A 27,960-nucleotide genomic window follows, 5' to 3' on the forward strand; every position below is an offset into this window, starting at 1 on the left:
AAAATAAGAAGATAGTTCATTCTTTTACAAAGGGACGGGTGTCCTATTTATAGACTTTTCATAAGATCCGTTGGCGTTAACCCTAGTTAAGTTAGGGTTGGGTTTGTCCAACCCTGCATTAGGACTCATCTCGTTCTCGATCTTGGAGACACGTGGAGCAGTTGTGGATTGATCTCCACAATCTGTCTTGGCGGCAGAGTCACATGGATGTGACACTGGGGGATCCTTCGTATCTGTCTCAACAAGCCCCGTCAAGTTCATTATCGGAATGATATTGAGCTTGAGCCTGATTCGTAAGAACGGTTACTTTGGTAGACTTTTAGTCAAAATATTAGCCGGTTGATTTATGCTGAAGGTGAATGCAATTTGCAGTTGTTTTGCTGCAACACATTCTCTGACAAAGTGGAAATCAATTTTGATATGCTTGGTTTGTGCATGGAAGACTGGATTTTTGGTGAGGTACGTTGCCCCAATGTTGTCACACCAAAGAGTAGGCATGTCGATTGTAGGCAGTTGAAGCTCGTGTAAGAGTGACTGAATCCAGAACAATTCAGATGTGGCGTTCGCAAGAAATGTGTACTCAGCCTCCATGCTAGACCGAGACACTGTGACCTGTTTCTTAGAATTCCATGAAATAAGATTTGAGCCAAGATAGATTAGAAAACTGCTGGTTGAGTGAGGATCTTGACTATCTCCTGCCCAGTCAGCGTCACTAAAAATGCTCAACGAAGAGTTAGAATTGCGATAAAACATAAGTCCAAAATTAAGAGTGCCTTGTAAGTACCTTAGAAGATGATTCACCGCTTTCCAGCGGTTTTGCGATGGATTATGCATGTGTTGACAGGCACGGTTGACCGCATAACAGATATCCGGTCTAGTTATTGTAAGATATTGTAGGGATCCTACAATTTGATGTTATAACGTAGCATCACATGATTCACAATTGACCATAGAGGGAAGAGATGTCGGGGCTGGTTTAATTGTGGGATTACAATTGAGCATATTTGCACGATGCAGAATAGTAGATAGGTAATGAGACTGAGAGAGAATGAGGCCTTTAGTATGTGGAATATGTTGGATACCTAAAAAATGTCGTGTGGGTCCTAAATCACGAATGGCAAACTCTTTAAGTAAGGACGCGAGGAGAGATGATACCCTTGCTCGATCTGAGCCGATGACCAGGAAACCATCAACGTAAATAAGAAGGTAAAAACGAGAGGTCAGAGTAATTTAAAAAAACAGAGAGAGGAATCAGTACGCGATCCACGAAAGCCAAGATGGAAGAGATAAGTAGGAAATTTTCCAAACCAGGTGCGAGGGGCCTATTTGAGGTCGTAGAGAGATTTGTGGAGAAGGCAGACATGAGAGGGGAAATGAGGGTGATGAGACCCAAGAGGTTGATGCATGTAGATAGTCTCTTGTAAATCGCCATGGAGAAAAGTGTTAGAAACGTCAAGCTGATGAATGTGCCAATGTTGCAAAACGGCAATAGATAGAAGAAGGCGAATGGAAGTTACTTTAACGATGGGACTGAAGATTTCCGTGAAATCGAGCCCAGAGGTTTGTCGATAGCCGTGAGTCACGAGGCGCGCCTTGTGACATTGAATAGAACCATCAGAGTTGAGCTTAAGTTTGTAGATCCACTTATAGGCGAGACGTCGAAGTGAAGGGTGAAATTAGACAAGTGTCCAAGTGCTATTTTGGAGGAGTGCTTGAAACTCAGATTGCATGGCACGGCACCAAGCACGATCCTTAGAAGCTTCTGTAAATGAAGTAGGTTCAACCGAAGAGGAAGACACCTGATAGCAGCTGGGAGGGGGGAAGAGTGATGGCCAAATGATCTGTGCGAGTGTAGATGTTATGGAGAGAGCGGAGGGGTCGGTCAACGGAGGAGGGGGAGCATCCGAAATCGTGACAGGTGGAGATGTGGAAGGAGATACAATGGATGGTGCAAACAAATGGTGCGGAGTGGAAGATGGAGTGTGTGAGGAAGCATTCAGAGTAGGCATGGAGCTGGGTCGAGAACAAGGAGAGGGGGAAGAAGGCGCTGGTGAAATAGGAGAACGAGAGTGAACACATGATCAAGGAAGAGGAAAGGAAATAGGGGCGGGAGGAGAGGGTCCAAGTAAACTTGGCGAAGTACTTGGAGCTTGGGCAGGAGGTAGCTTAGCAAAAGGAAACTCATGTTCATAAAAAATAACATCACGAGAAATATAAAATTTACATGACACTAGGGAGAGACATCGGTAACCATAATGAAGAGCGCTGTAGTCAAGAAAGATATACCAGTTGGATCTGTCAGTGAATTTCTTAGTAGCATAGGCATGTAAATTTGGAAAACACAGGCAGCCAAAGGTTTTGAGAAATGCATAATCCGGTGGAACTTGGCGAAGGAGTTCATATGGAGATTTATTTGATAAAAGGGGAGAAGGCATACGATTGATGAGGTAGGTTGCCGTTGTTGCAGCCTCATCCCAGTAGATTTGGGGAAGTGATGCTTGATTGAGGAGAACAAGGGCGGTTTTGACAATATGTTGATGCTTGCGTTTGGCAGTCCTGTTCTACTGAGGAGTGTGAGGACAAGACACCCGATGCTGAATTCCGCTATTTTGAAGATGTTTGTGTAATGCCTTGAACTCACCACCCCAATCTGATTGGAAGGCAATAATTCTTGTAGAAAATTGACGTTCCATGAGTGTTTGAAATTGAACAAAGTAGCGAGAATGTCACCCTTTGTTTTTAATGGATAAAACCAGGTGAAGCGGCTATAATCATCGATGAAAATCAAGTAATATGAAAAACCCAAATGTGACTTAATTGGGGTAGGACCCCATAGATCAGAGTGGATAAGTTGAAGTGGTCTAATTGACTTAACAATCGAAGAAACAAAAGGAAGTTTGTGTGCTTTTGTAAGAGCACACGACGTGCAGAGACAATGTTTATGCAATTGGGTGAAAGGTAAACCAAATCGACGAATAGTTTGATGCAAAACACGGAAAGATGGATGGCCAAGATGCTGATGCCACATTGCTGGAGTTCCCCGCTCTCCAACACAAGCCTTGGGCTGGGAGTTGGGATTGAGCTGTTACATCCCGGCCTCAATGTGGCCCGTAGCACAGTACCTTTCCGGTAGAGCTGTCCTTAACTAAACATTTATTAGAATAAAATTCAATAAACACGTTGTTATTGGTGGTAAATTGTCATACTAAAAGAAGACTAGGGGTAATAGAAGGGACGTGAAGAACATTGTTAAGAGTTAGAATCCGAGAGTGAGTAGGTAAATGAGTATGACCTGCAACAGAGATTAACAGACTTAAGCCGTCACCGGTCTAGAGCTTGTTTGTGCCCGAGTAAACTTGCGGACCAATGAGTAAGTTGGAATCAGTCGTAACATGATGCGTAGCGCAGCTGTCAGGATATCAATGTGGACTCTGAGGTGCTGAGGGGGTTTTATTGTATGCTTGAGGCATAGTCGGCCAAGATGAATCAAATTGAGATGAGGAGCGACTGCACATGCTTTGTGTATCATAAGTCTGATTGAACCTTTCATAGCATTCTAGTGCACGATGTCCTATCTGAGAGAAAATTTGACACCGTAGTGGCGGTCGTCCGTGTTCATTAGAGCGACCTCCACCACAATTGTTTGACCTGCCAAATCCACCATGACTTCTATTGTTGGTTCCAGGTTTACCTCGACCTTAACTTGAATTGTTGGCAGGGCTGTTTGAGATTGATTAGCTGTCGCTGGGAAGTCATTGTCTTTGACTACTTGAAGCCGCGTCAACATGGCATCATGGTCCCTTAAATGAGAGAGAATTGTCTCAAAGGACATAGGATGTACCTGAGTCCAAACCATGGCAATTACTAGAGCATACTATGGGCCTAAGCCACGGAGTAGTGCACGGATGAGAGTACGTTGATCTACTTTTTCGCCTGAAGCTGCTAACCGCTGCTTATGTTTCGGACCTGGGTCACATACTCTTCTAGGGTTTGATTACCCTTCACCTGGATGTGGAGCTTGCCCAAGAGTTCCTGAATCCGTGCTTCTATGGAAGATGCAAAATCCACTGCCAAGATATCCCATGTCGTCTTGGCGGTAGCCGCTTCGGTCACACATCCGATGACCCCTTTCATCTTGGATGCAAGTAGAAAAGAAAGCACATGTTGATCCATGTACCACCATTCACTATAGCCGTCGCTTGCTTTTCTTGGTGGTTCATCTGTAATGTGAGAAATAAGAGGGTGCGATCTGAGTGTAGGAAGTACATGTGTCTTCCAGACAACATAGTTGTCTTTTGTGAGTTTGATAGTTGGGACCATGGTTGCTGGTATTTTGGACGGGCCTTTCAATCCGCTTGCTTTTCTTGGAAGACTCATGATGTGTTGTCTCGGATTCTTCATCTTCAAGATGATCTTCTTCAATGTCGCATGTACCATGTTAAGTATCGAAGAGAGGATGAACAATAAATGGGATGAAGAAGAAGACAAAGAAGGTGAAGAAGATAGGCAAAGAAGTAAGCAGACGATAAAGAAAATAAGAAGATAGTTCATTCTTTTACAAAGGGACGGGTGTCCTATTTATAGACTTTTCATAAGATCCGTTGGCGTTAACTCTGGCTAAGTTAGGGTTGGGTTTGTCCAACCCCGCATTGGGCCTCATCTCGTTCTCGATCTTGGAGACACGTGGAGCAGTTGTGGATTGATCTACACAATCTGTCTTGGCGACGGAGCCACGTGGATGTGACACTGGGTGATCCTTCGTATCTGTCTTAACAGGAATGAGGAAGAGAGTAAGAGAGTGAGAGAGGGGGATAGGGAGAGCGAGAGACAGAGGGAAAGAGGATGAGAATGAGAGAACGAGAGAGAGTGGGAGAGAGGGAAGGAGGAAGCCAGTGAGAGAGTGAGAGGGAGAGAGAACGAGAGGGAAAAAGGAAAAAAAAGTGAGAGAGAGAGAGAGAACGAGAGGGAAAAAGGAAAAAAAAGTGAGAGAGAGAGAGATAGAGAGAGAACAAGAGGGAAAGAGGAAGAGAGTGAGAGAGGGAGAGTGGAAAAGAATGAGAGTGGGGGAGAAGGTGAGAGAGAGGGCCAGTCTTCGGTCCTGTGCAACATGGGAAGTGGACCCAAACTGTAAGGTTTAATCAGCCCTGAACAGGCTGACCGACTGTCGAGTACATTCTGTCCTAACCGAACATCCGTCAGACCATGTCCTTCTCTAGATACAGATATCAATACACTTACAAAATTTATTTATTTGACCTAATCACAAGATATCAAATTGTTACTTTTGGCATTTGTTGACAGACATGACCTTCAGTTCATGATTTAGGGTCCATCATGATAATAATCTTTACCAAAATTTATTTTTTATTTGATGTCATTTTGGTCATTCCTCTGTTTGAGGTATACTTAAGTTTTTTCATAATGTCATCTTAAATCTTTAAATTCTATTACATAAAATTTAATAAATTGTATTATAATTTTTAAATTAGGAAATAATGAAGCTAAAGCTTATGAATAATGAAGTTTTACATGAAAACATGTATAATATTTTGTCAAGTAGGCATTATTTACTTCAGTTTCAAGAGAATAAATATATTTCTCTAAACTATGTTATTTTGTGTAAACAGTTTAAAGGACTATTTTAATATAAAATTATCTATTATTCATTAGATTACATTGCCCAATGATATAGTATATACCATTATTCACAAAATATTTTTCCAATTTTAAATCTTTTTTTGCTGTCAAATTTTATAATATCTTCAACATCATGATCCTACTACGTACTAAATAATTCAATTTTAACATACATGTGTTCCTTTATCTAACATGTGATATCACTTACCTAAGCCATAGGTGATTATCGATTAGAGTAGGATTTGACAGTTGAACATACCCTAAGTCATCTTAGGAGCGTCAAGTGGATGAGGGACTATACATGCATGGTAACCGATGACGAACAAGTTTGATGAGTAAGTTGATACACACTCCTTTGTAGCTTGTGAAGCATGTGGTGTAGCTTGGCATCCCACGGGTTAAAGACTCCACTTATTGATAGGGTTGAATCAATCCGACATAAATTAATTTATATGAAAATATAATTATTTCATTTGACTCGTCTTGACTCAAGGATTGTGTGGATACATCAAGAGGTTGTACACATGAGCATCTTGACTCGTCTCGCTCAAGGATCCAAGAAATTGCGTATGTGATTCATGTTAGGATTATTTGTTTCTTGGTTTTGTTGATGTCGTTGAAATTCATTGAAGACTTCCGCTTTAAATCATTTTGAATTATTCATCCAGGCCAAGGTCTCGAGAATCCAACATCATTAACATTAGGCATTGATGGGAACCAATTATGTGGTCAATTTCAAATATGATTCATCCATCAAATATAAATTCAGAAGTCGATGAGATGTATAAACTTGAGTACAATTGGGAGTATAGTTAGATTTCACAGATATCTAGGGTTGACATTAAAAAATGGTTTAATCCATACTTAATAAGAATTGGACAGAGAGAAATTTAAAACTTAAATATATATTTATATTATTAATAAATAATTATAATAATATAATTTAATCCAAATAGAGCCAAATCGAGTCTGAAATTAGTTCAAAAATAAATGAGAAAGTCAACTGATGCGTCTGAGTTGACCATCTACACTCAATCATTCTTTTGAGAAAAAAAATTTCATTTCTATACTTACGAAAGAGGACAAGATAAGGATTTTAAGGACTAATTTTGGTATTTACCAGCTTTAAAATAAGAAGGCAATAATGGACAATTTGAAAGCGTCGACTTTGACCTACCTAATGACTCTAAATTGATGTTAAAAATTATAATATAATTCTACGATATGCATGTCTGAAGGAATGGGACATATAAAAGATAACTATCAGATAAAGTTGGAAATTTCTAGAGAAGATACAGGGTTAATATCATTTTTCAAATTCATTTCTTTGAAAAGCCCCTATTTATGATATGCAGACGAATTCAAGGAATTGATCAAGCAATGGATGCCAGAAATGGATAATGATGAAGGGATGGATACCATTTAATATGGACATTGGGAAGAATGGATTCTAAAACATAAAACCATATAATTTGGACATTCTTCTATCGTGATATTGCCCTTAAAAGTCAAAACCAAAAAATCATGACTTGTTTGTGGATGTGGTAGTCAAATAATTTTTTGGTGCAAAATTTGCAAATACTTTAAAGTTTTCTATATCAACATAAATAGGGCTATAAACTCCTCAGCAACCACATTCGTGAGGTTTAGTTGAGAAACAGGTGAGAAATTTGTCCTTCAAGTTACAGCAAAAATCATAATGAACTTGAGGAAAAACAGTGATGATTCACTAAAATCTCTATAATTGTATAATCAAAATGTAAACTTAGCTCGTTATGAATCTTAATTAATAAATAGAACATACTTCCAAACCAAAATCAAGTTCAAACCTGTATAATTACATCATTCTCTGCTTTTGGAGAATTCTGGTGAGTTGCCAATGATTCTCCCTTTTCTTCTGATGGATTGGTAAGATGTTTGCCCCAAGAAGAGCATCACCAAGTCAAAAATGAAAATCACTTTGTTTTTTACCAAAGAAACATGACTATACACTTAGAGAAAAAACCAAGAGTTTTGGAACTATCTTTGATGTGTTGAGAGCAAAAACCTTAAATAAATTCACATGAGAGTAAGAGATATCAGCCTTCCATTTGTTTTTTCTAAAATTCGACGGTCAAGTTGATACCAGATTGGGTCACAAGAGAGGCCATGTCATGCATGTCATGGGGTCCAAAGTTCTTGTCTCCTTGAATAAGTCCTAATCATTAGATCTCTATCCAATGTCTATCATTCTTCCACGTGTACCCCCCAAAGCACTTAAAAATACTAAACCCAAACATAAATATTTACATTATTAGAAGGTTATAAAATGGGGATACTTAATACTGTTATGAAATAACCCCTCTACCTGTTATGAAATAACCCCTCTTGCATAGGCAAAGCCACGTTACTTGTTGTGGGGCCAATAAATGCACAAGATACATGTTATCATGGAGCATTAAGTATATGAATGTTTTACATCAGAAAATTATCATGAATAGCAATATCATGAATGATAGATAGTTCTAGAGAAATAATTTGAGAAAAAGGAGTAGGCTTAAGAACATCATGTGTAAAAGGAATGAGCAGTCAACTCTAATTAATGGTGTACATGATACACGTAAATAGCTGGATGATGATAAAGATAGGAGGGTCCATCTGAACACAGTCATTAGATAAAGATCTACATAAAAGGGGTACTAAAAAAATATCATATTGCAAGAAATAAGATGATGACCAAATAAAAAGAAACAACATGTATGTTCCTCTCTACCTGAAGAGTGGCCAAGAAAAAAGATTAAATTTTATCAGAATAAGTGATTTTAGGTTGAAACTATAAGTTAAGAACGAAACATGATACCGTTAATTTTTGGCTGGAAGACTATCCACAGGTTATTGTGTGAAGAAAAAGAATAAATGAACTTTTACTTCTAAATTTTAGGATAAGATTGCGGAAATATATTATGGTTAATTGATAAAAATATATTCCAGAGAAATCTTTGAAGATATTTATGTGGGGAGTAGGAAAATGCTCACGTACATGCTTGTTTTTTATTTTCCAGAATGGCATCCCATTCGAGTGTAAGAATCAAAAGAATGATGCCTGAATACATAGCTACTTGAAAACTAGGAGTGGGGGAAAATAACTTTTTGCTTTAAATTATTATAAATTTCAATATGGTTTTATCATTGTGGTTTTCTATTTGCATAAAATAAATTATCTCCAACAGTTGAGTTCTATCTCAGATTTATTTTTAGTAATTATTTGAAGCCATAATTTTGATGATCAGACTAGATGCACATGTGTCCGTATTTTCAAGTTAAAATATGTGAATGCTTTGTCACAAAAATGACAACCACAACTCACAGTAAACAATTTTAGTGAAACAAGTTTGCTAAAATTAAATTCTGTAGATTGATGAAGCAACATAGTTGGATCCTGCATTCTTAACCTTACATATTTTCAAGTGGGGATCCAGATGCGGAAATGCATGCCACCCTATATGATGCGGAACAACCATTCAGGACCAAACAACCATTCTGGCGTCAATCAGATAGGAGGATGTATATGGAAATGGAAAGGCTAGAGCCACAATAAAAGTTGATGAGAAGTGCAGACAAGACGTCGAACAGCACCAAAGACCACTATGTCATGACAAGGGAGACTCAAGAATGCCACTAGGCTCCCAAGGACCTGGTCTTCATGTTGAAGACCAGAGACGCAAGATTGGTTACAACCCCATAGCAGTGGCGTTAGATTTTCTTGGCAAGAGGAAAAAACATGGGAAAATGGGAAAAAAATAAACCTTTTATTTTTTATGGATGTTCTTCATCGATGTTTTTTTTCTCTAACAAGTGAGGGGATGCCCCCCTTACATAGGGGACTAAGGGGCACTTATAAGAGAGAGAGGCCCATACATGTTATGGGCCCTCTAGAAAGAGAGGGAGATAAGCCCACATTTGGGTCCACATACCCAAGTCCAAACACACAAACACATAGACGAATAAAACAAAAAAATTCAACCAAAATAGGAACGAAGATAATGTCAACCTTCGGGGCCGTTGGCTAGCCCAAATAGTTGATGGCCGGGTCTTTCACATCGGCCTTTACTTGAGACCAGGTTCTGGTCTTCAAAGCTAGATAGTCCCCATCACAATATTTTATCTCATTGTTCCAATTCTCAGATAGCCAACGTGGCACAAAATTGTCAAAAAACTTTAATAGAAAAAATGCCTTAAAACTTTCCAAATATATATACTCATTAAATTATATATTCAATATATATGCTATCTTATAAAATAATTTTATTAAAATTTTCATGTAAGAAAATTTTAAGAAGATATGTCTCAACTTAGAAATTTATTTTATTTAGGAATCTAATGTCAAAAAGAGTAAAATATACATTTTGAATCAGAAATTGATTTGATTTATGAATAAGATGTTGGAAAATTCCATAAACATTTCAAAGAAAAATCCACAAAAATAGAATAGTATTCCAAAAATCATTTTTGTATTTTCAACCATGATAATGTGCATATATAATCATTTTAGTGGAAAAAAGCTACGATATTAATTTAATAATAAGAGTGTTATCGCCCTAACTGCGCAAACTTCAAAAATGCTAATGAGTTTTTGGTTTCCAAGTTCTGACAGAATTCTCGCGTCTAGAAACATATGCATTGATAAGCTCATTACCTACATCCAATCCTTTCAGATTATTTTTCTTCATGTAAGAAAAACACAAGAGACTCCACAACGATGAACTTTCAATTTTGTCCTATCTGATTTCTTAATAATTAATATCATTCTCAACCATTGGTCTTTCCATCATGTGTGAGAGATCATTTGCACAACACAACGTATAAGGCTTGGGTCTGTGTAACACAACATATGAGTGCTCAGAGTTTTTTTCTTTTTTTCTCTTGGGCTTATACTTGTTTGTAGCCCCAAAATTTGCATCGGCCTGTCCAACGACCCTGTTTGATTCAGAATGATTATAAAAACTCCTGTCCCTAGAGACATCTACAGAAACAACAGTGGGCAAACCAGGTATTTGTGTGGCAGAATAGAGCAGCATAGGATCTCCGAAGTTGTTTTCCCAAATGTGATCTCAATGGGCTCACTCTGGAACATGTAAGAAACATTGTTCTAAGGTTTGTGTTTATTTAACATTTGAGACTTAGTGGTGAAATTGGAAACGCATGTGAGAGGTCAATTCTTGTTTTCTGAAATCCGCCCTGAACGGCATTACACTCCGGCATGTGCAAAGCTCAAAAAATGCTCTGCAGATATGTGGATTGAATGATCCAAAGCTTGAGCAAAGGCAGTTCTGAAATTCAAACTACGCCACACAACTGTACAACCACCCACCACCCTCAATCAGACCATCCCAAGGAGAGGGCGATTAGTTGGGTCTGCCAAATGGCAGCATCTAATTGAACTGATGGCAGATTCAACCTACTGGGCAAATTCCATTAATCGGTTATCTCAATCATATGATCTATTGGCTTATAGTGATCCATATGTTCAGACTGATTGGATCAAACCAATTAGAACACAATCAAAAATTTTGGCCAGCACACATCAGACCGGAATCAATTGTTAACCTTATTTTCAGGAGTATCTAAGATAAGATTATAAGTGTCAATAGTCATTATTGTTCATCAAAAAAGAGGAAGAGGAACACCTCTCTCCTCTTCCCTCTTCAATGGAGGGAGTTAAATATATAAGTTGGTAAAAAAAAGTGAAAAAAAGTGAAAAAGTAAAAAAAGAAATGGACCCCAACCCCTATAAATGCTACGATAGGAAGGCCTGACATGGTGGAACTGAACCTTGCACCTTGGGCCAGCCACTCCTCACCTGGAGAGATGGGAGAAGGCAAGGAAGAAGAGAAGAGCTGGAATCAGCACTCAATGCGGACAGCACCACTCTCGGACGAGACAAACTTGGGCTTGCGGTTGATGAGCTCAAGGCACTGGATGATGTCGCCAACGCGCAAGTCGCAACAGTCCTGGATGACAAGGCCACAGTCGGCACCCTGTTCGACTGTGTCCACGTCCTGCTTCTCCCGCTTTAGCGACGCACAGGCACCCTCAAAGACAACCTCTCCACTACGCATAAGCCTCAGCCTACCGGCTCGTGCCACCCGCCCGTCCAGCACCCGGCAACCTGCAATGACCACATCTGGACCCTTGGAGCGGCTCCGGCCCTTGAGCTCGAAGATGTGCAGCACCTTGGCCTCCCCAGCCACCTGTGTCTCTACACGCCCTGGTGCCCGCTCTACGATCACCTGACCCATCTCCTCCAGCAGGTGGTAGATCACCCGGTGAATGATGACCTGCCGACAGACCGACATCCAAACAAAAGAATGAATGATACACACTCACACAAATCACAACGTTGACTCCTAGATCTCACCTTCACGGAGGCACGGTCCGCGGCAAGGCTGAGAGAACTCGGTGGCGAGCGGATGTTGAACCCGACGATGCAGGCGCCACAAGCATGGGCAAGGTCGACGTCTGACTGGGTGACAGGCCCGACACCAACATGGACAACGTTGACAAATACCTGCAACAGACGGAGGACACACATTAAGCTTACACAAGGCAACCCACCACTCACACAAGTGAGAAAGAAAGCACGCAACAAGACAGCTTTTGGCTGATCTCACTCACCTGGGGACTATTGAGGCTCCTCAGTGCATCCCTCACAGCCTGGCCGGACCCCTGGACATCAGCCTTGATAACAATAGCCAGCTCCACTATCCGCGGCTTCTCAGGGGCTGCCTCACCCTCACCATCACCATCTCCATCTGTTTCGCCGCCATTGGCCGTGGAGTCTTCCAGGGCAAGCCACTCAGGGCCTTCCTCTGCAGCAGTCCTGAGGCGGTCCTTCTCTTGCTTCTTCCTGCGGCCATCGCTGAGAAGCCGTGCCCGCTGCTCAGTGCCCACGACGGTGACATCGTCACCAGCCATAGGAAGCCCCCTGAGACCTTCGATCTCCACCGGCAAGGCTGGCCCAGCGCGCTCCAGCAGCTTCCCGGCCATATCCCTGATGGCCCTGATCCTGCCCCATTGTGAGCCCACTACCACATGCTGGCCGCTGACCAGGGTCCCTGACTTGACAATGGCCGTGGCCAGGGGCCCACGCCCACGGTCCAACCTTGCCTCCACGACATAAGCCTGAGCCGGGCCATCCACCCTTGCCTTGAGCTCCATCATCTCAGCCTGGAGCAGTAGAGCCTCCTCCAGCCGGTCCAGGCCTGTGCCCTTGAGTGCCGACACCTGCACCACCTGCACATCACCGCCCATCTCCTCCAGGGGCAAGCCCTCTGCGCCGAGCTGGACCTTGACTCGCTCTGGGTCCGCGCTGGGCTTGTCACACTTGTTGATGGCCACCACAATCGGTACGTTGGCCTCCTTGGCATGTCGCATTGCCTCCAGTGTCTGCGGCATCACGCCATCATCTGCCGCCACTACAAGCACGACCATGTCTGTCACTGCAGCACCACGGGCACGCATGGCGCTGAAGGCGGCATGCCCTGGCGTGTCGAGGAAGGTGATGGAGGCACCTGAGGGCATGCCCACTACAAATGCACCCATGTGCTGTGTGATGCCACCTGCCTCCTTGGCCGCCACTGAAGTCTGCCGCAGCGCATCCAGTAGAGAGGTCTTCCCATGGTCAACGTGGCCCATCACCGTCACCACTGGTGGCCGCACCTCAAACACCCCAGACCCCTCATCCCCTTCACGCCACTGCTGCCTTCTCACATTGACCCCGACTTCCGTGGCAACCAGCTCAGCAACATCTGCTCCCAAAGGGTGAAACTCCGAGGCAACCTTCTCGCCCACACTGGACAGTATCTCTTGCAGACGTTGAACAGATTGACCTGATCGTTTGGCAAGTTCGACCAAGGTCATGCCATCAAATATCTCGACAGTTCTATCAGACGGAGGCTTAACGGGCCGCTTGGGCCTGGGTGGAGTGTATGGTGCTTCCACATGAGGCTTTGGTTTTGGGGGCACATACGCAACTTCAACTGGGGGAGGCTTCTCCCTTCTCAACTTCAGTGAACGGTCTCTGCCATTCCCCTGCTCCTCTTTTCTCTTGGCCGATGAGGCCACACTGGCTCGAAAATGCCTGTTCAATTTACGAATAAATCCATAATTGTATGTTTTCCTCTTTATTTTCTCAGCCGTCACAAGAGAAGAAGGGTAGCATTGAAAAATGTATCATTAAAATAATAAGATGAACAAAACCCCAAATGAATTATTGTATCTGAAATCAAAGCTATTATGTAAATGATGGCCTCTACTAAGGTATCTGCATGAAAAACACATCTATTTTCCTTGGACATTGAATACTCAAAAGCTTTCCTTCTTTTTATCCTCGGAGATTATATACGAAAAAATTAACGTCTCAAAAAGCGATTAATTTAGTGAGCAGAAAAGAAAACTGTGAAAACACAGACACGAAAGCTACAAAAACATGATGCAATTGGCTGATTTCTTTGTCGCAAGTGAAAATTTTCATTTTTATTTTTCCCTCACATGGAAAATTTCAATCTTTTACCCATTTTCTTTAAATTTTCCACGTACACATAAAAGAAGAAAGAAAATGTTCTTCAGAGAGAACATATCACATCAATTTGAGGAAAGAAAATATCGCATTAACTTGCAGAAAGAACCCCATAAAAATAGCGTAAAACCATTAGAAGAATGTATTGCTTGATGCCATATACTGTTTTAAGTCGCAAGATTAACCCACTTAAAGCGTGCACGAAAAATCCAAGAAATAACATTGTTGTTCAAAGAGGATGATAAGAATGCCTCCGCACCTAACAAAAGGATGCTGGTTGGGCCGTACGTAGCTGGAGCCAGGGATGGACCCTCCAATAACTGGAAAAAAAATGCAGCAAAATAAAACCCTCATGAAAGGCATGTTCGATGGACCAGGGCAAGTTAAATGCCACTTGAGGAAGAGCCCACAAACTTACTCACGATAGAACACTTATTCAACATAAGATAGAGACGGGTTTATGACGAAATACGACTTACTCGATGGTTTCTCCGTCAGATCAAAGAACAGAAAGCTGCGTACTCCAGGACCCTTTGCCTCCGCCAACCCGGCCCAACTGGCACGGAGACTGCCTTCTTTGGGCCGGCCAAACTGCACGGCAAAGGAAGTAGTAAGATTCTCATCAACGCCGTGAATGGGTGACCTCATTGTCTCCTCAACAGATCCACGTCGCAGGAGGCAAATTACAATAACAAGGAAGAGTAGTTAGTTTCATGTAATTGTTTTAACATGTCAAATCCGCCACAGAGATGGTCGAATGATGTGTCAGCGCCTCAATGTTAGACGGTTGATCGTTAATGGATACATCATTCAACGGCAGGCGCATAGTTTATTTCAGGTGGATGGACTTCAGCGTCGGCCATCGCAAATATTCGATAGGGAAAATCCGTCTCATTTAGTTTTCTTCAAGTACTCGGTATAAATGAGTGATATAACAGTAGGGAGAAGCCAAACAAATTCACCATCACGGCATCGTACTGACCTTTCTGTAGATATGTCTCCACGCCATTCATGGATACTCTGATTTTCGCGAGGGATTACTCGAGGGAAAGTCCTCCGTCATTCGAGCTGCGCGACACAGAAATTTGAACACAGTTCATGGGAAAAAAACAAGAGAACTTATTTAAAGAGCCACAACGATACGAGACAAGCAAGTTTTCACTCCGAGGAAAGGATTCGCGGTTGAAAAAAACAGATCAAAGGTAAGGTCTTTCTAACGTAAAACCGATAGGAGAGACGAAGAAAACAAAAACCCAATCAAAGAACAAACTTTTTTTTGAAATGATCGAGAACTAATCCGGAGAAAACCCGTAAAAATTCAACCAAAGAGAGAATCTGCAATCAAAGGGAAACGCGCGGGGCATTTTGACCCAACCCCAGACACACTGAGAAGGAAGAGAGGTCGGGGGAGGTGAACAGAACAAAAGATGAGGAACACGGTGGGCGATAGAACAGAAGAGAACAGAATACAAGGCAAACCCACCGACGGAAAGAAGAGGAACTCGCCTCCCCCCGTCCCCGAGCGAAGAAGCACTATAAGTGGTACACTCGAGATCGCCAGGGCAGCCTGCCTTGTCCCCTGTCCCCGTGTTGTAACCTTCTTCTAGGAGTAGTACACTATAAGTGGGCCTCTTCCGGAGAAGCCCAGAACAGAGACCCAACGTGGGCTCATCTCTTACCGGGCCGGACGGCGACAAGGTATTTCGCGCGCGGTCAAAGCGTATAAGTAGACTGTTTTCCGCTGCTACAGTCGCACCCTGAGCTTCTGTGCTCCGTACGACGTGAAGAATGAAATGAAGCCCAGGTCGCTCAGAAAGAAAGAAGGAAATATACAGTACAGAGACAGAGACGTCAGATTTCATGCAGATAAACAACAGGCAAGCGTTCTTGCTGGCGCATTCATTGTATGCTGCTTGGCCTTCTTCTGGAGTCTCGACGGGGATTGGGGTAAAAGGAACAGGGAGATGGATGAATTCATTTCCAGAGGATGGATGATTCAGAGACGGTGGGCGATGTAATGGGGGGGATGGAGAGGAATGCAGCCGCAGGCTGTCCTCGGCCCGCCCAGCGAGGCCCTCCCGCCGTGGCCGTGCAGGGCCTTCATCTTCTGCGCCTGCTCCGCCGCCTTCACCATGTCCTGCGCGTGCTGCTGCTGCGCCGCCGCCCGCCACTCCTCCGCCTTCCGCGACACCACCGCCATCTTCCTCATCAGCTTCTCCTCCACCCTCGACCTCATCTTCTGGATCTTAACCTGCGCGCCCCCCCCCCTCCATCAACTCAAATCTCAGACAAGTACAATCTAATGATAAAATAAATCCATCGAAAGAGCACCTCGAGCTTCCTGGACTCGGCCTCCGCCTTGGCGTTCTGGAGATTCACCCAGGCCTGGATCTTGGCTTCTTCCCGCTGGTATCTGCCGCCCGAGAAGTAAAAATGATTTATGGGGGTTGGACGGGACTCGGGAGTGAAGAGAGACGAGCGCGGCGCGTACCTGACGCAGATCTTGGCCTTGGCGTCGTCCTCCCAGGCGGCGGAGGGGGACTCGGACGCGCCGCCGCAGCCGGCGCCGGCGGCGGCGAAGTGGCGGAGGCTCTTGGAGAGCTCCTCCTCCTCCTCCTCCCTGGAGCTCCAGTTGGAGTCGAAGAGGGACCCTCCGAAGACGAGGCTCGCGAAGTGCCCGTCCTTGATCTCCGAGAGGTCCGCGCCGGACTTGGGGGGCGCCGCCGGGATGGGGCCGGACCGGTCGGCCGGGGTGTTGTGGCGGGCCGGCGAGGAGGCCTTGAAGGGGGTGGGGCAGCGCGAGCCGGTGGAGCTGCCCAGAGGCGTCATCTCCGTGGCCGCGTCCCGGCGGCGCTGCGTGGCGGCCTCCACCATCTCCGTAAGCTTGTCTGCGACGCGAGGGGGCTCAGCCGGCGACGCGCGGGGAAGAGGCACGAGAAAGAGAGAGAGGGGGTCACAACCTTTGAGGGTGTCCTCCGGCGGGCTTCCTCCCTGGGGGGGGACGACCGGCGGCGGCGGGGCCAGCGGCCTGCGCGGCTTGTCGGGGCGGGCGGCGTGGGCGGGGGAGGCGCGGCAGGACGAACCGCTGCTGCTGATCAGCCACTTGTCGGCGTCGTCCCACTTGGAGGGCGCGGGCCTTCTGGCCAGGCTGCCCAGCGCCGCGCGCGCCGGCGTGCGGGGGGCCAACTCCGCCCTCGGCCGCGCGGCGCCGCCCCCGTCCCTGCTCCTCCTTTCCGCTGAGCCATTGTCGGTGCTGTACTTCTTCTTGCCGTTGCCGTTGCCGTTGCCGTTGCCGTTGCTGTTGCTGTTCGGGAGCGCGCGGACGAAGTCGGAGGTCTCGAGAAGGTTGAGCCGGCAGAGCGGGTCCGCCGCCTGAAAGGGCTTGTAGCCGGCGACGCTGTGTGAAAGCCGGGAGGGCGCCGCCCCGCCGAGCTCCCCCATGGAAAGAACTGAAGCCGACCCACTATCCCACCCGAGAAGGAGGGAACGGAGCCCGGCTTTCGTGCTGCATGGAGGAGAGAGGGAGAGAGAGAGAGAGCCTTACCCTTTAGCTCGATATCCCAGTCGCGGCCGGGAATCGCGGAACGTGAGAAGCCCACACCGGATTGAACAGGAAGATAAAAATGATAACTGCTCCTCGCGGACGCGGTCACAGGCAGACTCGTGCTGGGGGGAGGGGTGGGGGGGTAGTCGAGCCCGCGTCTCTCGAGTGGAAACTTGGGGGCCGTGCCGGGCCGACCGGACAAAGAGACTGTGCACTGCCAGTCTCTCGCGTTGGGCTTGTTCGATTCGTAGGCTTCTTCCCCGCTGGAATTAATGCCGACAGATTAGATTCCAGCGGGGGCGGACCCACGAGCCGGCGAGCCGCGCTCCCCGCCAAAGCAGGCCGAACCAGACCAGATCGGAGGCCGGGCTCTGTCCGGCTTGTCCGAAATACCCAGGCCACCCGTCGCGTCCGTCTTGTCCCTCTCATCCTTTTTCTCTCCCATCTCTATCATGGCTTTTCAGTTTGGGGGAGGGGGGTGTTTTTTACTTTGGCCGAGGAAGAAAGGCTGCGCGCTTTCTCCTGCAGCCTCCTTGGGGTGTTCTTTACCCTGCTGGTCTCCTCCGCCATGACTGTTCCTCGTCTTCAGTCTTCAGTCTTCACCCCCCTCTGGATTCGGACACGGCCGACGAGGATGACTCCCACGCCAGAAGAGAGAGAGAGAGAGACAAGGGTTCCACGTTGAGGGTTCTCTTTTCCAGAATCGGAAAACGCAAAGACAGCCAGCTTTACAGAGAGGAACAACAAGAAGAGGAAGAAATGATGATGCTGATGATGGTGGTAGAGGTGGGCTACGGCTAGCGGTCCACCATGAGGGGTCAGCCAGTCAGTCAGTCAGTCCTTGACGTCGGTAACGCCCTCGTGGGAGATTCGAAAGCGGGCCTCCGCCTCGGCTAGGCAAGGCGACGCGATCACCTTGCAGATCCGCTCTTCCGCTCTCCCTTTCCTCAGAGCCAGCCTGCACCCCAGATCAACAAGAAGAAGAAACGTCAGGAAGAAGAAAAGGAGAAGAAAAAGAAAAGACGAAGAGGAGAAGAAGAAGAAACGTCAAGAAGAAGAAAAGGGGAAGAAGAAGAAGAAAAGCCGAAGAAGAAGAAGAAGAAGAGGAGAAGAAGAAACGTCAAGGCCTTGAGGCTGCACCTCGTCGTCGTGGCGTGCGCCATGATGTTGCCACCGATCGGTTTGATCTGGGGGCCAGCAAACATCGCCGCCCCGTCCACCTGCGCCACCACCTGGTTCGTGATCACCACCGCCACCCCAAACTGCATCCCATCATCAACTGGTCAGTCGGATGGCAGAAGAGAAGAACAAGAACAAGAGTACAGCGACAAGGACCCACCCAAAACTGCACTAGGAAGTAGGAGCGATCCGGGAACAGAGGATTAACAATAGAGATTAGAAGAAAAAGAGTCGGAAAAAAAAGAATATCGATTCCTCCCACCTCATCGGCCAGTTTCTGAAGGCTCCTCAGGAATTTGGCCAGATGCATCTGCCGCGCAGACAGCTCCCCCCGCCCGGAGAAATCCGTCCTGTACAATGCCGTCGCACTGTCCACGATCATGAGCGCGAACCTGCCCACAATAAATTGAAAATCAATCCAACGCCATCAGAAAAAAAAACCCAGAAAAAATCAAGATTAAATAAAGACCACCCACCTGGCCTCCACCATCATCGAGGCCGCCTCCAGCAGCAACCGAGACTGGTGATCCGTGTTGTAAGCCCTGGCGTAAGCCACATTCTCCAGAACGTCGGCTCCGTTTAGGCCAAACCTGAGATCGATTAGAACGCAAATTACACTTGCTGGCTTCCCATTGACACGCGATTCCAGGCAGGACAAGAGACTCTAGTTTTATATCAAACAAGCAAAACCTGTCAGCAATCTGCAACAGCCGCTGAGGCCTGAATGTGCCCTCTGCGTCGATGTACAGCGCTTTCCCTTCCCCGCCGCCTTGGTCCAGCGGGAGCTGAAAAACAAACAAGGGATTCAAACCCGCCTCTCTGTCTTCGATTGAAAAGACAAGCAACTAGCGAAATACCTGGCAAGTAACGCAGAGCGTGTGGCATAGCTGGGTCTTCCCAGATCGGAATTCCCCGTAAATCTCTGTGATCGATCCGGTTTCGATGCCCCCTAGAGAAAGAGAAAGAGAGATGATCAGCTCGGGGACTGCGAAACGCTCTCTAAAAAACACCCGAACTGGGTCTCCATGAGAATTACCTTCCAAGATCTTGTCTAGCTCGGTCGATCCGGACGTGATCTGGATGATCTCCAGCCTCTGCGCGTGGAGCTGGCTGGCGCTCGTGAAACCCAATGGAACCAGCTTCGACGCTGCGGAATGGAGATCAAGGAATGAAGATTACTCCACCGAAATGGTTCCAGAAAGAGGGTTTTTTTTTCTTTCAAAGCAACAATAATGGGCGTGCCTGCTTCAATAATCTTGTCAACCTTGGCCTCGCTGATTCCTTTGATCTGCAGGAGATCCTTCCTGGGGGTGTACACGACGGATTCCACGGTGCATAACCCGGCATCCTTGAGCTTCTTAACATCGAGGGCGGCGATTCCAGAAGTCTGAAAGGGAGATAAAGAAATCCAGCGAAAACCTCAGCCCAAGTCGAATTGCCCTACCCTGCTCGCCAAGGCGCAATGCCCAGATCGAACAATGACCCTCAAGAATCTCGTTCGATCAAAAAAATTCAAAAATTTTCGCCAAAAAATTCCCCAAGATGGAATTAGGGAAAGAAACCGACTTCCCACCTGAAGCTGCTCGACAGGAATGGGGCCGTGCTGCACCTCCATCTCCTCCTGCTCCGCCATCTTATGATGTTGTGCCGCCGCCGCCGCCGCCGCCATGGCCCCGCTCTCGCCGCTGCGCCAAGCGCGACGATGCACAGGGAGAAAGAGCGAGGAAAAACAGGCGCCAAACCGCAGAGATTTCTTGATTTTGGATTTGTATTTGTCGGCGGGGAGAAGGCTTGTACGAGAAGCTCCCCCAGCGCTCAAATGACCTCTTTACCCCTGGATCGCATTTTGCATTAATAATTCTTTTTTTATCCCTTTTCTAACGTCGAAATTGGGGAAAATGAGTACCTATGCGCGTGCCAATCGCCACGTGTGAAACGACCCCCCGAGTTTTAAGGCCGTTGAGCGCCAAGACAAGACCGAGTCCTTCGAAGCGCGCGGAGAGGCCTACGATTGCGCGCAGACCGTTCGTCCCTCTCCCCCCGCGGGGACAAGAACAGAGACTGAGCAGAGGAGACGAGAACCGCGCAGCGCCGACTGATGTGCTTGTCTAGGTGTAAGCAAATCTTTGGCTTTTAGTCTGACGTTGCTATCTTCGGCATGCTCGAATTGCTCTTTGAATTTCGTTTCGGCGGCTATCTTGCATTTCTTTTTCCTTTTTTCTACTCCGTGTTATCGCCGTCCCCTTGCGGAAGCTTCGTTATTTTATGAATCGCATTTTAGAATCTGTGTTTTCTAATTAGAAAGGAATCGGATGATCTCAAGGCGTCTTATAGATCTGATTGATTACTGACGACTGTGTAAGAAAAGATCAATCGAGGAGGATGATTAAATTTCGTTTCGGCGGATTTAATCTCTGGCTGGAGTTCAAGTTGCGTATGCGGTATCCCTAATCTTTCGTCCTTTCATAAAGGCCACGCTTGTTTGCTTCAACTCGTCAATCTGGAAATGAGCTGTTTCCTTGTCTGCTCGCCTTCGAAAACACCTTTGCAGATCATCTGTTTTCTCACAAAGTATTAGAAAATCTAAATTCTGCCCTGGATGCTAGCTCTGGATCGAGATTTCCGTCATATCTAATCTCTGCCCTTCATCTCCACTTGTTTTTTTTTTCTTTTCGACAGTGGGGCATCATTATTTTCGAGAGGGATAACGGAACGATCTCCGAATGGAGAACTACATTGAAGCTACGAATCCATTATCGCCAACTCAGTGGGTTGAAGATGCTGAGTTTTATCCTACTTTGTGGGCGTCTCCTGCAGACCCTACCCTCGATGGTTTTCTTTTGGATTGTGGAGGATGTCCTGCGGAGGGCAAAAGCCTCGAAGCATCAAACCTTCATCCGGGCAACTTTGGGATTCCTGGTAACCAAACGTTCGAGTTTGACGATCTTCGAAGTGAGGGTGACTATCGGCAGATTGCTGTTAAAGACCTTTCGAGCATGCCGAAGCATGGATTGGAAGTCCCTGATTTGGCGTTTTCAATCGAGATTGGCACAGTGTCTGGGCCGATTGGCGCAGAGTTCAACTGTTCTTGCACCGCGTCTACATGTCATCATGCTTTGATCAATCCTGGTTCTTCGAGGGCTGATGCTTGCGTTACAGGGGAGTTTCCGCAGTCTACAGAAGTCCCTTTTCTAGAGCCTGCTGTAGCCGACGATTTTTGGCCCGCACCCTTTACATTAGTTGGATCTGGGTGCGCCGAAGATTTCGGACTCCACGAGCGGCTGGTTGAAGGCGACAAGAACGGCTTGGGTACCGCCTCACGCGAGGGTGGCGAAATTGGTGAATCGAAAAGTTTTTCGGGAATATTTATGGTGGTTCCATCATTTTTTCCTCGTCACAAATTAGTCCGGTTCCTCGACCAAAACAAAAATTTATTTTGTCCTCTTTTTACCTTTGCAAGGTTGAGGGAAATAGCGAGGCGCAAGGCATCCAATTACCCGATATCTCTCATGGAAGCTTCATGGAGCCTGTGGAAAATCTTTGTTTCGAGGCGCTCCATCAGGTATCAAATTACTCAGTTTGCCATCGTTTTTCGACTAACCCAGTCGACTCTTAAATTTTCGTTTTCAGGGACTTGGACCAGGGCGTCCCGCCACCTTACAGGTTATTATCAATAAACTTGAACCATGTTTTTGAAATAAAAAATTACTTAAATGGCGTTACGGCAGCCGTTGCCGTCTGCCGAGCGGTTCCCCGCCGAGAATTACAAGAACAACCAATCTCTGGTCACTCATTCGCAACCAGCAGCGACCAATCTGGCCGTCCGGCCAAGCGACTCCATGAAAACACGCGTGCGAGCACGGAGAGGTCAGGCAACAGATCCTCACAGCATCGCTGAAAGGGTAAACTTTGCGCAAACTTGCTCGGGTGTTCCTTTTTTGCGTGGGCGGTTGGTTTGAATTATCAAGTGTCGCTTGTTTCCCGAAGATTTTCAATCTATTTTCCATCCTACGCAGGATGATAGCTTTCCGCTGACCCTTCCGACTCTAATCCCTTCTCCTAGGATTTACTGATTTGAAATTTGCCGCAAAAAATAAACAGCTGCGCAGGGAGAAAATCGCTGAAAGGATGAAGAATCTTCAAGAGCTGATTCCCAACGCGAGCAAGGTATCATCAACAAACGAACCTTTGGTTTTTAGCTTCTTATGCACGTTCTTCAGGGTGGTTCCTGCTGCGATCAATAAATTATAAACCTCTCGCACAATGCAGACGGACAAGGCATCGATGCTCGACGAGATAATCGACTACGTGAAATTCCTACAACTCCAAGTGAAGGTGATTTCCAACGGGCGCATAAAATCATAGAATTTTCCGGCTAATACTCATGGGCGTCGCAGGTTCTGAGCACGAGCAGGTTGGGAGCTGCGCAGAACGCGGCGGCCTCTTCGGTCGCAGACATCTCGTCCGAGGTACAAATCCGAAGAACCCGACCATCGGCATCAGAATTCGCATTAAAAGCGTAACACGATCGCGCGTAGGAATCGAGGGGGGGAAGCCAAGTGGTGGAGCAGGGAGAAGGGGGGTACCTAAGAGAAGAAGCGGAGTCGCCGGGCACGGCGGAGGCGGAGAAACACGTACTTAGCCTGCTGGAGTCAAACATGGCCATGGCGATGCAATACCTGCAGACTAAAGGCCTCTGCCTAATGCCAGTGGCGCTGGCCGCCGCCACCGCCGCCTGGAAGGGCTCCTCCGCCGCCGCAGCCGCCCAGCTCGAGCGGCGGAAGACCCGCCCGGCGGCGGCCTGCAGCTGCGGCGCCAAGGACCGCGACGCCGAACCCACGTCCCTACCGACCGGCAGAATTGAAGAGAAACCCCACTCATAAAGAAAGAAAGAAAAAAAGAAAGAGAAGGTCCTTTCTCAGGTCTTTTTTTCCTTTTTTTATTGCGCCTCGGCGCCACCAAAAGAGAGTGAGAGAGAGAGAGAGAGATGTATTTCATAGAGTGAGAGGCGTCAGTCGCGGAACTCGGCCATGAAGGCGGCGTGGAAGTCCTTGAGACGGGAGACGATGGCTGGGATCTTGTCCTCCTGTGGCAGAATTGTGCACCTTACGTGGTATGTGCCCGGTACCTGTCAAGAGATGAACAATGGTCAACAAGTCTCCTCTGGCAGAGAAAGACAATTCACTCGTTCATTCATTCATTCAAACATTCATCATTTGTTGGTTCAATTGCGTTACCTGGCCAAAGCCGGAGCCCGGGACTAGGACGATGCCCGTGGCGTGGAGCAGGCGGCGCGCGTAGAGGGTGTCCGGCATGGTGTTGGCCGCCGCCGCCGCCTCGATAGCGCGGCGGGGAAGGCGGAGGCGGGGGAACAGGTACATGGCGCCCTCCGCCTTGTTGCAGCTCACCCCGTCCATCCCGTTGAACGCCTCCTCCAGGATCTGCCCATCAAGCTCCTCCAATTACTACTTACTAGTACAGGTACTAGTGGTTCTAGTCCGAATGTGAGTTGTACCTTGGCCCGCCTGGCGAGAGAGGAGAGGATGCCGTCCCTCTCGTCGACGTAGGACTCATAGGACTCGTCGCCCTGCTGGGGAGGGTTCATGACGAGGCTGGCGAGGATCTGACCGGAGATGTTGGAGCAGAGGTTGACAGAGGCAATCTTGTAGATGTGCTCCCTCACCTCCGGCGCAAAGCCGGTGAGCTCCATGTACCCTCCCCTCTTCCCACACTCCCCGTAGTACCCCTTCGACACCGACTGGAACGACACCAGCGCCACGTCCTCCTCCCCATACCCCATTGATCTCGCCACCTTCTTGAACGAATGGAATTTCTTGTCCTCCACGTATATGTTCTCCTGGTAAACCTGCACAGCCATTGACGATCTTCATATCCATCATGTATCACGTACATTCATGCATCACGTAGACAGTCAATCGCGCGCACCTCGTCCGCCAGAAGAACGAGCCCCTCCGCCTTGCAAAACTCCACAATTTCTCGCTGGTTCTCCTCCCCTAGCACCTGTTTTTTCCATCAAATTTCACACGGATTACTGGCTGATGAAGAACAAAATCCTGCTTAAAGATGAAAAGGTAGCGCCCTTGCTATAAGCTATAGCTTTTAGCGCAGTTGGTAACTGCTTGAATCTAACATGGTATCAAGGCACCATCCTGCTTAAAGATGTTGAATCTAACATGGTGTTGTGGGGGATTGTTGAAGAACAACATCCTGCTTAAAGATGAAAAGGTAGCGCCATTGCTATAAGCTATAGCTTTTAGCGCAGTTGGTAACTGCTTGAATCTAACATGGTATCAAGGCACCATCCTGCTTAAAGATGTTGAATCTAACATGGTGTTGTGGGGAATTGTTGAAGAACAACATCCTGCTTAAAGATGAAAAGGTAGCGCCATTGCTATAAGCTATAGCTTTTAGCGCAGTTGGTAACTGCTTGAATCTAACATGGTATCAAGGCACCATCCTGCTTAAAGATGTTGAATCTAACATGGTGTTGTGGGGAATTGTTGAAGAACAACATCCTGCTTAAAGATGAAAAGGTAGCGCCATTGCTATAAGCTATAGCTTTTAGCGCAGTTGGTAACTGCTTGAATCTAACATGGTATCAAGGCACCATCCTGCTTAAAGATGTTGAATCTAACATGGTGTTGTGGGGAATTGTTGAAGAACAACATCCTGTTTAAAGATGAAAAGTAGTGCCTTTGCAATCAGCAATAGCTTTTAGCACAGTTGGTAAGCACTTGAATCTAACACTTGCAAACTGGTCCTGACGAACAGAAAGATCATCGCCCAATACCATACACAGATGTAATATTACCTGGCCTGTTGGATTCCCCGGATTGATCACCACCAGGGCCCGAACGGTCACGCCCTTGGAACGAGCGTCATCCAGCTGCTTCTTGAGCTCAGAAATTTCTAGACCCCATCCCGTCTCCTCATTGAGGTAGTATGGCACCTACAAATTCAAACACCATTAAGGTTTTAGAACAATGCATTGCATGGTAAAAGCACGCAATTCATGCGATGGCTTACCAGCGTTCCACCGTGGAGCGCAATGGAGGCCGAGTAGAGCGGGTACTGCGGAATTGGGCATAAGATCCCATCTTTCTCTGACCTCAACAACAGCTGCATCATCATGTGCACCTGAAACAGATACCAATTGTATTTTTTTAGAACCCACAATATTACTTTGTTTTGGGAGAGGGTGAGAGAGCGAACCGCTGGACTGGCTCCATCCGTCAAGAAGATATCATCACCATTTGCTGGGAAGCCGTCGCGGGCAGCTATACCGGCGGCGATCAGGTCTCGAAGGCCCTTGATTCCCTGGTGGAAACAGTGAGGAAGTGTAAACACTCGGGCCAAGCTGGAATGGATACTCCTCAATTGGAATTGGCACGTCATTCATGGAGGGAGGTGCTCACCTGGCTATGGCTGTAAGCTCCGGTGGCCCTGCCGGGCATCACATCCAGTATCTTCCATGCTCTGTCAATGGCGTCCGAGCTGCAACACAATTCTGGAGATTGATTAACTATATAAATCAATGGGGAGAAACTTTTTAGGAGGATGAATAAAAATTGAGCAGACACCGATTCACTGATCGCAAGTCTAACCAAAAAGAAAGTTTTCCCAGATACACGCAACTAATTAACATCATTTTCCCGACACAAAGTTTCAAATTTTCGTCTTATTATGTTTGAAAATAGCAATCGTTTCTCGCGTCGGAAGTACCTGAACAGGCCATGAGTTTGATCCTTGTCGAGCAAGGCAGGATGATCGCACAAAGCAAGAACCTGAAGAAAATCCAAGACTATATTCAGGACTGACAGTTCTGATAAAAACGGGGGAGGCGCATCAGGAAAACTCCAACCTCTCTGAAGAACGTAATAGGCTGTTGGCCAAGCGACTGGGGGTTCCCGATGTTGCAGTAGAGTATCTGCCCACATTATTATCGAGAAGAAGATGAAGTCACGCACAAACAAAGTATCAATTATCGCCGAAAAATCAACAAACGGTGGCCAATTGGGTTAAATGCAAAAGTAGATTAGAAAGATAAACATTTCACAGGACGTCGAGGGTTAAACCCTTGTTCCTATTATAATCTTGATTTAGACAAAGAATGTCAAGTACCTCATCGAACGGATGAGCACCGGGCTTCTCTTGCAGCTCTTGTTGCAGCCGCTGCACGCAAGGCCAACATGAAAATCTCGTCATGGTTTGCTCGACGAATGAATCTCCAAAACTAGTTTATAAGTAAATATAATACCTGCGCAAGGATGACAATCTCACCCCGAACAGCGTACTCGCACTTGACGACCTGCAAAAATAAGCAAGCAACGTGAGCACTCAGCTCAGCCAAAGATATGACATCATGCTCTGCAACACAAAGAGATGCCCAAGGACCGGGCTTAATGGGTGAGATCTAATTACAGAACAGACAAGCGATCTGGGTACTTTGAGGAACTTGAAACTTTGAAGAAAAAGAGGAAACCCATGAAAATGAAGAGGGAAGAGTTCTCATAAAGGAAGGTTGCCAGAACGGAAAACGAAGGGACGATGAAGAAGAAGAAGAAGAAGAAGAAGAAGGAAAGGCGGATCGATAACGCACCTTCGGGTTGATATTGTCGACGGAGACGGGGGCCGTCTTCGTGGAAGACATGGCAGTCGATGGCGAGGAGGATGAGCAGAAGGGGGAAGATGAAGAGAGGAGATCGGACGCGGCAATGGGAGTGGTCAAGAGGGATGAGCAGAGGGGGCGTAGAAGCTGCTTCGCCTTGTTCAAGGCCAGTCTACGCATCGTAGAAGTGGGCTGAGGCGCTGAGGAACGGCTTTATACGCCGGTGCTCCCACCTTCCCACGCGAGGGAGACTTAACCAGGGCGGTTTCGAGCCCTCGTCACTTCGCCGGCAGCCCTGTTCCCATTCGCACACCGGATTTGACTTTTTCCTGGGAGATATTCGCTTCCATATTCTCTCTCTCTCTCTCTCCCTCTCTCTCTCTCTCTTTCTCTCTCCCATCTCTCTCTTTCTCT

At 46.6% G+C, this 27,960-nt stretch overlaps 5 protein-coding genes across 6 annotated transcripts; 1 reads left to right on the plus strand and 4 right to left on the minus strand.

Annotated features, from left to right (window-relative positions):
- Positions 1–11,215: 11,215 nt before the first annotated feature.
- LOC144704270 (Translation initiation factor 2, small GTP-binding protein) lies at positions 11,216–15,781 on the minus strand. Its single transcript, XM_078576626.1, has 7 exons — positions 15,678–15,781; positions 15,177–15,262; positions 14,674–14,785; positions 14,454–14,514; positions 12,292–13,756; positions 12,035–12,184; positions 11,216–11,954 (listed from the first exon to the last, which is right to left on the minus strand). Exons 2-7 carry the CDS (start codon positions 15,201–15,203, stop codon positions 11,520–11,522), a joined length of 2,250 nt encoding a protein of 749 aa, XP_078432752.1. The 5' UTR covers positions 15,204–15,262; positions 15,678–15,781; the 3' UTR covers positions 11,216–11,519.
- Positions 15,782–15,983: 202 nt separating this feature from the next.
- LOC144704343 (Remorin family protein) lies at positions 15,984–18,193 on the minus strand. The gene is made up of 4 exons (XM_078576746.1): positions 17,155–18,193; positions 16,686–17,082; positions 16,526–16,607; positions 15,984–16,445 (listed from the first exon to the last, which is right to left on the minus strand). Exons 1-4 carry the CDS (start codon positions 17,633–17,635, stop codon positions 16,191–16,193), a joined length of 1,215 nt encoding a protein of 404 aa, XP_078432872.1. The 5' UTR covers positions 17,636–18,193; the 3' UTR covers positions 15,984–16,190.
- A 219-nt stretch (positions 18,194–18,412) lies between these two features.
- RAD51 (RAS associated with diabetes protein 51) lies at positions 18,413–20,956 on the minus strand. The gene is made up of 10 exons (XM_078576747.1): positions 20,824–20,956; positions 20,491–20,751; positions 20,160–20,304; positions 19,954–20,064; positions 19,775–19,866; positions 19,608–19,702; positions 19,394–19,507; positions 19,180–19,309; positions 18,879–19,000; positions 18,413–18,696 (listed from the first exon to the last, which is right to left on the minus strand). The coding sequence occupies exons 2-10, from the start codon at positions 20,584–20,586 to the stop codon at positions 18,573–18,575; spliced, it is 1,029 nt and encodes a 342-aa protein (XP_078432873.1). The 5' UTR covers positions 20,587–20,751; positions 20,824–20,956; the 3' UTR covers positions 18,413–18,572.
- Positions 20,897–23,838, plus strand: LOC144704342 (uncharacterized). The gene is made up of 9 exons (XM_078576744.1): positions 20,897–21,031; positions 21,597–22,288; positions 22,378–22,479; positions 22,548–22,580; positions 22,646–22,819; positions 23,019–23,084; positions 23,187–23,252; positions 23,315–23,386; positions 23,456–23,838. Exons 2-9 carry the CDS (start codon positions 21,641–21,643, stop codon positions 23,798–23,800), a joined length of 1,506 nt encoding a protein of 501 aa, XP_078432870.1. The 5' UTR covers positions 20,897–21,031; positions 21,597–21,640; the 3' UTR covers positions 23,801–23,838.
- On the minus strand, positions 23,778–27,853 carry ALAAT2 (alanine aminotransferase 2). 2 transcript variants are annotated; one of them, XM_078576743.1, is made up of 13 exons: positions 27,538–27,851; positions 27,196–27,246; positions 27,060–27,110; positions 26,800–26,865; positions 26,661–26,722; positions 26,354–26,432; positions 26,151–26,255; positions 25,965–26,075; positions 25,750–25,887; positions 24,864–24,938; positions 24,433–24,783; positions 24,155–24,358; positions 23,778–24,045 (listed from the first exon to the last, which is right to left on the minus strand). In XM_078576743.1, exons 1-13 carry the CDS (start codon positions 27,724–27,726, stop codon positions 23,929–23,931), a joined length of 1,599 nt encoding a protein of 532 aa, XP_078432869.1. In that variant the 5' UTR covers positions 27,727–27,851; the 3' UTR covers positions 23,778–23,928. The 2 variants fall into 2 exon arrangements, with proteins under 2 accessions (XP_078432869.1, XP_078432868.1); XM_078576742.1 differs by having other exon boundaries at positions 25,965–26,255; positions 27,538–27,853.
- Positions 27,854–27,960: the final 107 nt, after the last annotated feature.

This window comes from Wolffia australiana, chromosome 6 (genome assembly GCF_029677425.1).
Source record: "Wolffia australiana isolate 7733 chromosome 6, ASM2967742v1".
Taxonomy (NCBI): domain Eukaryota; kingdom Viridiplantae; phylum Streptophyta; class Magnoliopsida; order Alismatales; family Araceae; genus Wolffia; species Wolffia australiana.